The sequence below is a fragment of the Bos grunniens genome, chromosome 12 (genome assembly GCF_055505025.1).
Source record: "Bos grunniens cultivar Pamir isolate PY7600 chromosome 12, Bosgru_T2T1.0, whole genome shotgun sequence".
In the NCBI taxonomy this organism is placed as follows: domain Eukaryota; kingdom Metazoa; phylum Chordata; class Mammalia; order Artiodactyla; family Bovidae; genus Bos; species Bos grunniens.
This window is the reverse complement of record NC_141176.1, coordinates 77,475,894-77,489,616: the sequence shown is the minus strand read 5'-3', so window position 1 is coordinate 77,489,616 and position 13,723 is coordinate 77,475,894. Positions and strand designations below refer to the sequence as shown.

Sequence of the window (13,723 nt, the reverse complement as noted above, 5' to 3'; positions counted from 1 at the left end):
AGCAGGATGAGGCTAGTTCTTCTTGTGCTGATAAAAGTTGGGAGTTGGAGTCAGGTCCCATTGCTAGGGTGATGCTGCAGGAGTAGCAGATATCACATGGACCATTTGCTCTGCTTCCCACCTTGAATCTCCCTCTATGCTCCCTACTGGCAGAACCTAACAAAGGGGAGCTGGCCAAAGAATCTCTGAAATGTGATTTACAGAGATCAGCCTCAGCATCACAAATGAGAGTGCAGAAAAAAAAGTAGATCAGGGGATGAGACACTGTAGATAAGCAATTAGCAAATCTCTTACACAGTAAATCTGGACTCTGCACAGACAGTAGGCCCTAGGCTTAGTCTCTGATATTAGTCTAATATCTTCCTTCCTGGCCTGATTTGCTCTTCCTTCTTAGTAAGTTAATATTTCCTTCCTTAGCTTCATTCCCTTTCTTTGTCCATCCTTTTCTTTTCTATTTCTTTTTTTCTCTTTCCTTTTGTCCTATCTCTCTGATGCCTGCTGAGTTTCAATAAAACTTAGGGTGTGGCTTTATGAAATGCTAAGCAACTCATCCCTCAAAGTAAAAACCTTTGGCTGCAAATAATCCCAAAGGAATGCAAGGTATTTTCAAGATAATCTTCAGCCTGTGAAAATGATCTGATTTCACTCATCTTACAGATGCTAACTATTGTCACTGTATCCAGTGATGCTGATTAGTGATGAAGCAAATAGAGAAGATCTGCAAAATGCATAAAAAGCAAAAGATGGAGTTAAACAGGGATTTTTATGTCCATAATAAGTAGGTAATAATCCGAAATAAACAGTGCCGGGGACCAGCCCCAGCTGATCCAGGGTATTCGAAGGAGAGATGGCGTAGGCGAAGATCAGGAAACAATTGCTTAATTAAACTTTAATTAAGGATATAAAGAGTAATAGAATAAGGATAGCTCAGTGAGGAAATTCAGTGGAGAAAAGAAGCTGAATAATTCAGCCAGAAGGTAAGAGAAAGAACAACATGGGGAGACCAAGTTTCGGTGAACAAGGCCCGCACTTTATTTTCCAAAGTAGTTTTTTGTTTTGTTTTGTTTTGTTTTGTTTTTTTTCCAAAGTAGTTTTTATACCTTAAGTTATGCATAGAGGATAATGGGGGAAGGGGTAGAGTCATGCAGTAAGCCACGCTTTCTTCCTGCAAACTTATCATATGCAAAAGCTTAGGTGATTTGCATCATCTTCTGGCCCAGAGGCCTGTTAACATTTTAAGACCCTTTCTTCAGAAAACTTATTTTTCTCTAAAGGTGATTGGTCAGGAGCCACCCTCCAAAAAGCATTAGATAAAGTTGCATTCCTACAGAGCAAAGGTGTGGTGGGCTATAACAAGAAAAAGAATTAACTCAAGGGTCCCAGGTTACAAACATTAAAGCTACTACTTACACCAATTATATTAATCAATACACTGCCAGGGACACAGCAGGTAAGGGATATGGAAACTTAGCAGCAAACATTGGCCCAACAAGTGAAAATCCCTTCACCAATACAATTTCTAATCAATCTTTTAACTACTCAAAAGAATCTGTGTTTAGACAGTTTAGAACATCTCCTGCCTCTCACAGTTGGGAGGCTCTGAACAATCACATGTGGCCAGAAAAACCTATTCAGGCAGGCTAGAGGATTTCCAAAGGAGTTTGTAGGTTAAACACTGTTACACCCAGGAATTATTAACTGGAGCTGTAAGCTAACTCTTTTTTTAGAGAGGTAGTGGGGGACAGCCCCCCGTAAAGTCAGAGGTGTAGGTGAAAGCAGAAAGTAGGCAGACTCTGGTTTTGGGTGTAAATGCTCGAGAATTTCCAGGGGGACTCCTGAGGCTCGATCCCGCCTTTGCGTATGCCAAGCCTCCTTCCTCATGACCTTTGTCATGGGTGGAGCTCCTCACGCTGGATCCCGGCAGTGATAGAATTCCAGTTGAGCTATTCCAGATCCTGAAAGATGATGCTGTGGAAAGTGCTGCACTCAATATGCAATATGCACTCAATGTGCAATATGCTGGCTCCCGGCAAAACAGTAATACCTAAATGTCCTTATATCTACTGTCTCTTTTGATTTAGGCAATTTCTGGAATATCATCTCCTACCCTACTTCACATGTTTTGTCAGATGGGATCATCAGTGGGGACACTGAGTAGATACCAGACTGTCAGCAATGAGACAGTGCCTGTAGCCTCACTCCTCTGAGCTGGATGTTCACAGGAGTGAGCTCTGGTGAGACAGATAACAGGAATGGGACATCCCTAACCAAAGAGATGCTCTAGGCTCCAAGCAATGTGTCAGGTCAGCTGGACTAGAGCATTTCAATAGGAAGCAAGCTTACTTTCAGGAGGGATGGGGTAGCATTCCAAGACTGCAGGACAGAGACTTAAATTCCAGAAACGTTGTTCAGCATTGAACATCCTTACTCACTTTTGTGTTCTTGAATGCTAATTGGAAAAGTAACCTTTATTTCTACTTTTTACCTGTTGTTTTCTTGTCCTCACCTCTCAGTATTGTATTTCACAGACTGTCCCAGAAGCATCCTTCTTTCACAAGAAATGAGTGATGTGAAGTTTACCTGTATTGAGTCCTTTGTCAGGCTTTAGAGGCAGCAGCACAAAGATGGCTTTATCTCCAGCTCAATTAGGGGTCTGTCCAAACAGGACTAAATGTATGCTAGATTTATGTTTTTGGTATTACTACATTGATAGTAGCAGCTTCCTTTTATTATCTTAATTCTTCAAAATGCTGTCACCTTGGAGTGTATAATTGGTTAGGGAAACAGTAAGAAAGGACAGAAGTTGGCAGATATGTCAGCCACATCTAAGTCTTATTACTCAGCATTTGATCCACAGATGTAAAAGTTTGTATCTATCCCCTTAACTAATCAACTCTGTTGCTGTTAACAAAATATGTTCATTTGTTTAATGCTTTACCACCAGTATCTCCTGGTTAATTTCTGTAGCCTGAAAATTTTCCTTCTTGGTCAGTGTCTTTGAATAAATCCTTAAAGTGGTTTTACAAAGCAATTTACAACCCGGCCCCTCCCTACCTTTTTAGTTTTGTCCCACTCTGCTCTCCCTCCTTCCTTTATGGCTAAAACCACACTGATGGTCTTTCAGTTCCCCAAATGCAGTGTTCACTGTTTCTCATAACTGTGCCTTCTCTCTAGACTGTTGACAGCTTAGACTAAGGTGATAACAAAGATCCATGTAGTCAAAGCTATGGTTTTTCCAGTAATCATGTATGGATGTGAGAACTGGACCATAAATAAGGCTGAGTACTGAAGAATTGATGTCTTCAAATTGTGGTGCTGGAGAAGACTCTTCAGAGTCCCTTGGACTGCAAGGGGATCAAACCAGTTAGTCCTAAATTAAATCAACCCTGAATATTTATTGGAAGGACTGATGCTGAAGCTGAAGCTCCAAGAGCCTGATTGAAAAAGACCCTGATGCTGGGAAAGATTGAAGGCAAAAGGAGAAGAGGGCAGCAGAGAATGAGATGGTTAGATAGCATCACTGACTCAAACACGACTTAGCAACTGAATAACAACAAGCAGTGGAAATGGTAAAATGGTTGTATTTAGGCTAGATAAGGAAGTGGAGCCAAGTGGACTGTATGATGGATTGAACATGGGATCTGAGGGAAGAGGGCTTCCCTTGTGGCTCACCTGGTAAAGAATTCACCTGCAATGCAGGAGACCTGGGTTCAGTCCCTGGGTTGGGAAGATCCCCTGGAGAAGGGAAAGGCTACCCACTCCAGTATTCTGTATTGGAGAATTCCATGGACTATACAGTCCATGGGGTTGCAAAGAGTCAGACATGACAGAACAACTTTTACTTTCATTTTTCTGAGGGAAGAGAGAGGAGTCAATGCTGGGTTCTAGGTGTGGAGACTGAACATCTGGGCGAACAGGGAAGACTGAGAGAGAAGGAAGATGCAAGAGTTCTGGTTGAGGTCATCAGTGATGTTCTCCCTGGTTGAGGTCATCAGTGATGTCATGCGGAGGTCCCACCAGGAGATGTAAACTAGGTCACTTGTTTACATCTTGGTCTAAGCTGGTTGTAGTTGCTGACTCCTCTGTTAGAAACAGCAGGATTAGACCTAAGGGCCCCAAGAGACATGCATCCCCCAGCTTCAGAGTTGGGTATTTATCCTCTATGATCCATCCTCCCCAGGTGTAAACCTTATATGTTATTCTAGATTTTCTGATTACCATTTGAAAGTAATATTCTGTGTCAAACCTTTGATTTTTTAGGCATTTTTTCTTGTTTACTTTAGAAATACAGTTATACCCTGTTTTATTGTGCTTTTCATATACTGCTTTTTTTTTTTTTAAACAAATTAAAATTTGATTGCAACCCAGTGTTGAAGGTCTTTCAGGGCTGTTTTTATAATCAGTTCAGTTCAGTCGCTCAGTCATGTCCCACTCTTTGCGACCCCATGAATCGCAGCACGCCAGGCCTCCCTGTCCATCACCAACTCCCAGAGTTCACTCAGACTCATGTCCATTGAGTCAGTGATGCCATCCAGCCATCTCATTCTCCATTGTCCCCTTCTCCTCCTGCCCCCAATCCCTCCCAGCATCAGAGTCTTTTCCAATGAGTCAACTCTTCATATGAGGTGGCCAAAGTACTGCAGTTTCAGCTTTAGCATCATTCCTTCCAAAGAAATCCCAGGGCTGATCTCCTTCAGAATGGACTGGTTGGATCTTCTTGCAGTCCAAGAGACTCTCAAGAGTCTTCTAGCATTTGCTATTTTGAAAATTCTCACAGTATTTCAAACTTTTTCACTATCCACTATCAATATTGGTGATCTGTGATCAGTGATCCTTGTTGTTACTATTGTGACTTTTGCTGAAGGCTAAAATGATGATTAGCATTTTTGGCAATTAATTATTGTTAAGGTCTGTACTTCGTTTTTCCAAAAATAGTGCCATTGCACACTTGACAGGCACAGTATAGTGTAAACATACTTGTTGTATGCCCTGGGAAGCCAGAAAGGTTTCGTGACTCAGTTTATTGTGATAGTCACATCCTTGTAGTGTGCTGAAACTGAATTTCCCAAGCCTCTGAGGGATGCCTGTACATCTTTTGATGCCAAAAAATTGTTCTGAAATTTAAGGACAGAAAGAAAAGTCAATTTGCTACAAAGTCTAATGCTTCAGATGATGAGTGGTAAGAATTGGGAAGTGGCTGGGAAGTGACAAATGCTGATGAATGGCATAACCAACAGTGTTATCCCCATAAAGTCATGTAACTACAAGTGCTTAAGGAGTAATAATAACATAACAACATTTTGTTGCACTGGTGAATACTTCTGCACAAAGATAGATGGATGTAGTTATGTTGGTTGTTGTGCTGTGCTCAGTCATGTTTGACTCTGTGCAGCTCAAGGGACTGTAGCCCTCCAGGATCCTCTGCCCACAGAATTTTCCAGAAAAGAATACTGGAGTAGATTTCCATTTCCTCCTTCAGAGGATCTTCCCTACCTAGGGATCAAATCCACGTCTGTTGCTTCTCCTGCATTTGCAGGCAAGTGTTTTTTTACCACTAGCACTACCAAATCAAGCAAAAGACTTATTGAGAAACAACTGTGACTTTGTTTATGTGTTGGCTCTCTAGAAGGATTTACCCAATTTTGATTCAGACATCCTGGAATGTGAAGTGGGCCTTAGAAAGCATCACTATGAACAAAGCTAGTGGAGGTGATGGAATTCCAGTTGAGCTATTTCAAATCCTGAAAGATGATGCTGTGAAAGTGCTGCACTCAATATGCCAGCACATTTGGAAAACTCAGCAGTGGCCACAGGACTAGAAAAGGTAAGTTTTCATTCCAATCCCAAAGAAAGGCAATGCCAAAGAATGCTCAAACTACCGCACAATTGCACTCATCTCACACGCTAGTAAAGTAATACTCAAAATTCTCCAAGCAAGGCTTCAGCAATACGTGAACCATGAACTTCCAGATGTTCAAGCTGGTTTTAGAAAAGGCAGAGGAACCAGTGACCAAATTGCCAACATCAGCTGGATCATCGAAAAAGTAAGAGAGTTCCAGAAAAACATCTATTTCTGCTTTATTGACTTTGCCAAAGCCTTTGTGTGGATCACAATAAACTGTGGAAAATTCTGAAAGTGATGGGAATACTAGACCACCTGACCTGCCCCTTGAGAAACCTATATGCAGGTCAGGAAGCAACAGTTAGAACTGGACATGGAACAACAGACTGGTTCCTAATAGGAAAAGGAGTGCATCAAGGCTGTATATTATTGCCCTGCTTATTTGACTTATATGCAGGGTACATACGAGAAATGCTGGGCTGGAAGAAGCACAAGCTAGAATCAAGATTGCTGGGAGAAATATCAATAACCTCAGATATGCAGATGACACCACCCTTATGGCAGAAAGTGAAGAGGAACTAAAAAGCCTCTTGATTAAGGTGAAAGAGGAGAGTGAAAAAGTTGGCTTAAAACTCAACATTCAGAAAACTAAGATCATGGCATCCGGTCCCATCACTTCATGGGATATGGATGGGGTAACATTGTCAGACTTTATATTTTTGGGCTCCAAAAATCACTGCAGATGGTGACTGCAGCCATGAAATTAAAAGACACTTACTCCTTGGAAGAAAAGTTATGACCAACCTAGATAGCATATTCAAAAGCAGGGACATCACTTTGCCAACAAAGGTCCATCTAGTCAAGGCTATGGTTTTTCCAGTGGTCATGTATGGATGTGAGAGTTGGACTGTGAAGAAAGCTGAGTGCCGAAGAATTGATGCATTTGAACTGTGGTGTAGGAGAAGACTCTTGAGAGTCCCTTGGACTGCAAGGAGATCCAGTCAGTCCATTCTGAAGGAGATCAGCCCTGGGATTTCTTTGGAAGGCATGATGCTAAAGCTGAAACTCCAGTACTTTGGCCACCTCATGTGAAGAGTTGACTCATTGGAAAAGACTGATGCTGGAAGGGATTGGGGGCAGGAGGAGAAGGGGACGACAGAGGATGAGATGGCTGGATGGCATCACTGACTTTATGGACGTGAGTCTGAGTGAACTCCGGGAGTTGGTGATGGACAGGGAGGCCTGGCGTGCTGCAATTCATGGGGTCGCAAAGAGTCGGACACAACTGAGCGACTGAACTGAACTGAACTGAAGCACCATTAATGTGTCAGGTTTAGAATTCTATTTTACAAGGATGTTCTTTCAATTTTATTAAATAGGATGTGTTTAATAATTAAAGTCACAATGATAGCTAATTTAATTTTACTGGCTCCACTGCCACAAAACAGTGGGACAAGACAGATTTGAAGTCCTCTTTCTTCTAAGACTCACTACTGTGTCTACATTAAGGGCTTCTTCCTGTGCTGTTTAGGGTTAGTTGGCGGCTTGTGACCTGTTTTCTCTTCAGCCAGTAGCATAGGTCTTCCCTCCAGTCCCTCCTCACTACAGTCTTTGTAACATTGCAGAGTCTCTAGAAGTGTGAGCAAAGGAAACACGTGACAATCTGCAATTGCTCTATCAGTATCCTTGCCTGTGGTCAACATTTTCACTGTCTGTAGTTAGAGAATTCTTTGGAAATGAATTTTGAATAACTAACAGTAGGGCCAGGAAACTCAGATCCTACTCTTCTGTTCATAGGCAGTCTTATGGTTTTGTAATCTTTACTTTCCTGCTCAAATGAAACCTCTTCTTAGTATAGTTTTTTCCTGAGGAATCAAAGCCAGAAACTGTTGTAGCATACCCACCTGGAAATGCACAAAACAGTTCATAACTAAGCAGAGGTTTACTTGAACTCTATTTTTTCACCTGCAAGGAACTTTGCTTTCATAAGCCTGTGTACTGTGCTTAGTCACTCAGTCATGTCCAACTCTCTGTGACTCGGTAGAGTGTAGCCCATCAGGCTCCTCTGTCCATGTGGGTTCTCCAGGCAGGAATACTGGAGTGTGTAGCCTATCACTGCTTCAGGGGATCTTCCCAACCCAGAAATTGAGCTGGGGTCTCCTGCATTGCAGGCGGATTCTTTACCAGCTGAGCCAAGTTAGAACATTTTAGAAGAGCAAAGCTCCTTCAAAAACAGGCCAAGAGATTTCACTCAGGTTTTCAGAGGGAACAATACCTAACCTGGAGATAGAAATCCCAGTCAGGGAGAAAAAAATACTTTTGCTAATGTGCAAACACAACAACTTTGAGAGAGTGGCTGTGGAGGTGACTGTGACACAGTCTTCATCATTTCCTTGGTGAGAAGAATGATTTATTATTTCAAGACCTAAGAAAGGATTTTAAGTTAATACTTGCCACACTGTAGTCACTGAGAAAAGCACAGTCACCCATTTTACCAATGAGGGACCCAACTTCCAAGATTGGATAACTCTCCCTGTGTCACCTGGCAGCCAAGATCAGAGATCTGAGGCTCAGATCTTCTTGTCTCCATTCTACCTATCCCTAAGTGGAATCTACCTTTATTGCCTGTTGCCATATTGAAAACTGTCCCTGGCATCTCTTTCTTACCAGGCTTTTCCTTCACCCTGTCCTCCTCCCCTCATCACCCTTCAGCCACCCCATTATCACTGATGGCATCCTGCCAATGAAAATGGATCAAATTATTTTGCAGTGGGTTCATTTAATTTTTATGTCTAGGACCTGGAATATCTACAGATCCACAGATCTGGTAAACGCATCTCCACCGAGTTTATATAACTGGCTGACTCATCCAATAGAATGTGTGTGTGTGTGTGTGTGTATGTTTTAACCTACTGGAGAGTGACAAGGAATTTGAGGTTGGCATTTCCAGAGAGATCTTGGGGTTGAGGGATTGTTATAACAACGTGAGTGTGTGCTTTAGTTTATAGTTTAACTTGGGTTACAGGAAGAGTGGGAACACAGGGGGAGATTACAGGAAACTTTTCTTATAGGTGGGCTTCCCTGGTGACTTAGCTGGTAAAGAATCTGCCTGCAATGCAGGAGACCTGGGTTCGATCTTTGAGTTGGGAAGATCCCCTGGAGAAGGGAATGGCTATCTACTCCAGTATTCTGGCCTAGAGAACTCTGTGGACTCTATAGTCCTCGGGGTTGCAAAGAGTCGGATGTGACTGAATGACTTTCACTTTTTATAGGTATAAAGTATGCTAAAATTCAAAGTTATATATTTTTCTGTACATAAAGAGAATTTGAAATTGCTTTATATTTATTTGTTCTGAAATATCTAGAACCTTGATCAAACAAGTAAATGTATAGGCTGAGTTGGTAAAATTCTATTCCTGGCCTTTTTTTAAGTCTGTGTTCCAGTGCAGCTCTTGTAGCCCCTGAGATGAGACTTGACCACACTACACTCTATTGCTTTAACTCCCCTTCCTCTCTGACTGTCCCTTTTCTTCTATTTTCTGATATTTTCCATAAAAGAGTTTCAAGCCTCCATCCTCAGCCCTGGTTTGACCCTCCCTCATTTTCCCTCTCACTCTCCGTCTTGTCCACAGCCATCAACCTGAGGCATGTGGTCCTCCAGGTCCACATCCCTCATCCTGTCATCCCTGTATCCCCTGCCTTAACTGTTTCCTGTGACAGCTGGACTCATTGCCTCCTTGAGCTCACCCTGTAGTCTTGACAAACCACAGCATTGGGCGCTTACCCAGTCATGCCCTGAATTTAGTTTCTTTTGTATTTAACTTTTAACTGGCATATATTATACGCCTATTACCTCCCATGTACAATGCCAGGGCCCTGAGATGCAACAGTGAACAAGGAAAGCCATATAAGCCTGCCCTTGAGGATCCGCTAGGCTCACCTCCATTTTTGTAGGCCTTTGTTGTTCCCTGTCTGGAATGAGCTCTGTTCAGTCACTTACCCTCGTTTCTGCATGTTCATGTCTATACATTCTTCAAGGCCCAGTTCACTGACCTCTGTCTTTCTTGAAGCTCATTCTCACAGCCTCTGGCCAGAAGTTATAACATTTACTACAAAACTCCTCCTTGTGGTGCTTTTTATCTTGCATTATAGACACTTGAAGATTTGCTTCTTGCTCTCCTCTCAGTATAGGCTCCCTGAAGGCAGGGGCTGTGACTTACTTGTGTTTGTCTCTTCCACAGCACCTTGCATAATGGCATCAATGCAGTTAAATATAAAATAAGTGTTTGCTGAATAAATTCAGAAATTAATGAAAATTTACTTACATTACATCCAAAATACTATGTGTAACTTGCTCTTTATTAATCCTAAAAGTTAAATAAAATTGGTTTTCTTTTTCTGTGAGTATATACAAGGCACTCAATAAATAATTTGAGCCTGAATATAATAAAATTTCACTGGAAAGTAGACAGGAGAAATGTTTATAATTATAGGCATATTTTCTTAGAAAAACTATATTTATTTATAAGATATATAATAATATAGGGCTTCCCTGGTGGCTCAGATGGTAAAGAATCTGCCTGCAATGCAGGAGACCTGGGTTCAGTCCCTAGGTTGGAAGATCCCCTGGAGGAGGGATACCTTATAATACATGGATACCTTATAATACTATAAAGTATTTATTTGGAAAGCTATCTTAGAAAATTGAATGTTAAAATTTTCATGCCCCTTCTTTTACTTCTGATAATGTTATCTAATAGTGTCTTTCACTGGTAGTTTACATGGGAAAGAATTAATGAAAGTTCAGGCTTGCATTCAAATCCCAGCTCTGCCATCAACTGATTCTGTCGCCTTGGCTGAGTTACTCAGTCTTCATTTTTGGCTGTGAACTTCCTAAGAGACTGCCTTATTCACCTTTGAATCTCCCATTCCTAGAACAGTGCTCTAGTGATAGATACTCAGTACTTAGAGGATGGATGGATGGGGAGGATGAAAGGAAAGAAGGAAGGAATAATAAATGGAAGAGTGGATTGATGGAAATCATGTACATTGTTTGTCTACTGTATCTTGAGAACTGACAGTGATAGTTATAAAGCATGTTACATGATAAATCCTCAGTTCACAGCTAATTTTATTTTGCTTTTCAAATCCAAAGACTGCTATTTTAATTATGGAGTGCTTTCTTTGATCTTATAGTCACCATGGTGTTTGTTACTTTTGAGTCTGTCCATTTGGGGCGTATCCATAATGCAGTTCACTTTAAGGTACTATATTTGTTTAACTGCATATCAAAAGAGTATCAATGAAGTATATTGTGTTTTACATTCTAAAGTTATCCTTTAGAAGTTAAAATTCAAGTTCTAATAAATGTTCAAGCCCTATAACAGATTATAACAATTTTGTCACTTCTCTCCAATGTTGAAAACTCCCCTTAAAAATATTATGCAGGCCATTAAGTTGCTAAGATTTATAAAGCTCAAACTATTTTGACCAAATGATCTTTCTGCCATTATGTTGTTAGTCCTATTGCTTTTTGAGAGTATTAACTTTTTTCTGTCTTTGACTTTTTAAATAATTAGTTGAGATTTTGAGAACTACTCATCTCAGTGGCATTCATGTGATTTAGACAATATGAGAGAAATGGAAAAATTTGTATTCATTCAAATTTAAATAAATAAAAAGTTGGACACAGATAATATATGAGTAATGCTTCCATTAAAATATATATAAAGTCTTTATGGTCACAGAATTCTTTTCCACCAACTCTCAATACAAGATTTTTAAAAGTTGTTACTTTTGCTGAAGGTAAAGTTGTTCACTGTATGAAATAATTCAATTTACTTATTTATTGATATTTAGTTTTCAGCATGAGAGAGACCTATGTTTTAAAATTGCGTTTCTTCTTCATTGTCTGGAGGAGTAGTTATGTTTGGTCACACTAGTATAGTTCAGTCGCTTAGTCGTGTCCGACTCTTTGTGACCCCATGGACTGCAACACTCCAGGCTTCCCTGTCAATCACCAACTCCTGGATGGCCATGCTATGCTTAAGTAAATTGCACATTCAGGACATCTAAAGTGACACAGTAAATTATAGGACATTTTAAATATTATGTGGATGTGACAGATTCAATTATTCTTGGATTCCTTTGAGAAAGTCACTGTTAGCAGTGATTCACAGTAGTAAACAAATGATTAACAAGAAAATGGCCTTTATGACACTTAAACATTTCTAACTGCCCTGGGACAGAATTAATTGAAATACCTAGATGTAGAAAACAACCTGTGTCTTGCTTAGAGTTTCACGTTTTTCTCTTAAGATGCATTTACTCTGAAGATGATTTTAATGAAGTAGCACTTACTATCAAACTGTTTTCCTAGGTACCTCATTTGGGCCAATTGTTTCAAATTCTTTCTTCCCTCTGAAACTGTGAACCAAAGCCACTAATTAGTAGAAAAGCAGAGTTACGAGTCTCTTCCTTTTCCTCCAATTAGTGGACAGATTAATGAGCAATAATGTGAGTGAAAGGCAGGCAACTGAAGAAAGAACAGAAACAAGGAAAGACAATTTTTGAAAATGATTCAGATCCTCGGGAGCTCAGATTAGGCTGTGCCTGTGTGCTCTGCAGGCCGTTATCACTGAATTTGAAACTTAATTTCTTAACTGCATCTTTAGCCTTCTCCAAAGAGAAAACTGGATTTCTATAGATTTCTTCCGTGTAAAGAAATTCTGCTAAAGCTTATTAGATAGCAGTTCTTTTTTTGACCAACTTTTCACTTTCAGAAGAATAAACTATAACCACAGCCAACTTCAAGAAGCATCTCAATCTCTCTAGGGATTCTGGCTCTCTTGGCAGCGAACATAGTCGAGGACTTTAAAGAAATTCCAGGAGCATTTACTTTTACCCCTAATGTTGCTCAGGTTCTGTCAGACCAACTTGGCAATTAATTTGCTATCAAGTCACTGCCATCTGGTTTGTATGACATCAACCTACATTTTAGTTAAATTGTTTGATTTTTTTAAATCAAAAAATCTCCCAACTCTGAATGTTTATATAAATAGAGCTCAGAGTCTGAGCTAAAAGCACTAATAATTACAACCCCAGATACCCTGGGCAGAATATAAAATACTACAGACTGTTGAGGGCCTGTAACCATAGTCTAAAACTTTCATTTTCTTCCTTTTCCTGTAACATTATAACACAAAAGGTTAGATTAGGTCTACTTAGCAAACTGGGTAAGCAAACCATTTAAACACCAGCTAGGCCTACCACCAGAATAAATTCTAATTCTTCCTCTCCTGCCCCTTTGCAAAATATTGTCTGAATTATGTTACTGCAAAACATTGTGTCCTAATAAGTTTCTTTTTGCTGACTAACAGGTTTTGGATTCAGGGAGAATGAAAGAATATGGCCATCCATATGATTTGCTACAAAACACAAACAGTCTATTTTATAAGATGGTGCAACAACTGGGTGAGGCTGAGGCCGCTGCTCTTACTGAAAGAGCAAAACAGGTGAGCCTGCTGCAGGCAGTTGTGGTTGAAGTTTGTCTCCAAGGTTCACTTCTCACAATCTCCACTAAGGGTCTGATAACAAGCACTCTGTGCCCTTTCAGTCAGAGGCCTCCAGAAACAAAAGCCTCATGACTGGGTCTTAACAGGTCCCAGGTGGAAGGGATCTGAGAAAGTGAGGCAGAAGAACCTAAGTAACTTCTCAGAGTCCCAGGTTAGAAAAAGGAGAAGGCAATGGCACCCCACTCCAGTACTCTTGCCTGGAAAATCCCATCAACGGAGGAGCCTGGTAGGCCACAGTCCATGAGGTCGCCAAGAGTCGGACACGACTGATCGACTTCACTTTCACTTTTCACTTTCATGCATTGGA

At 40.6% G+C, this 13,723-nt stretch overlaps 1 protein-coding gene across 1 annotated transcript in view; it reads left to right on the top strand.

Annotated features, from left to right (window-relative positions):
* LOC147361942 (ATP-binding cassette sub-family C member 4-like) overlaps positions 1-13,723 on the top strand; it is a 221,769-nt gene that overhangs the window by 205,508 nt on the left and 2,538 nt on the right. Inside the window, 1 exon segment of the mRNA XM_086330260.1 lies at positions 13,222-13,356. Coding sequence (XP_086186386.1) covers positions 13,222-13,356 — 135 coding nt within the window.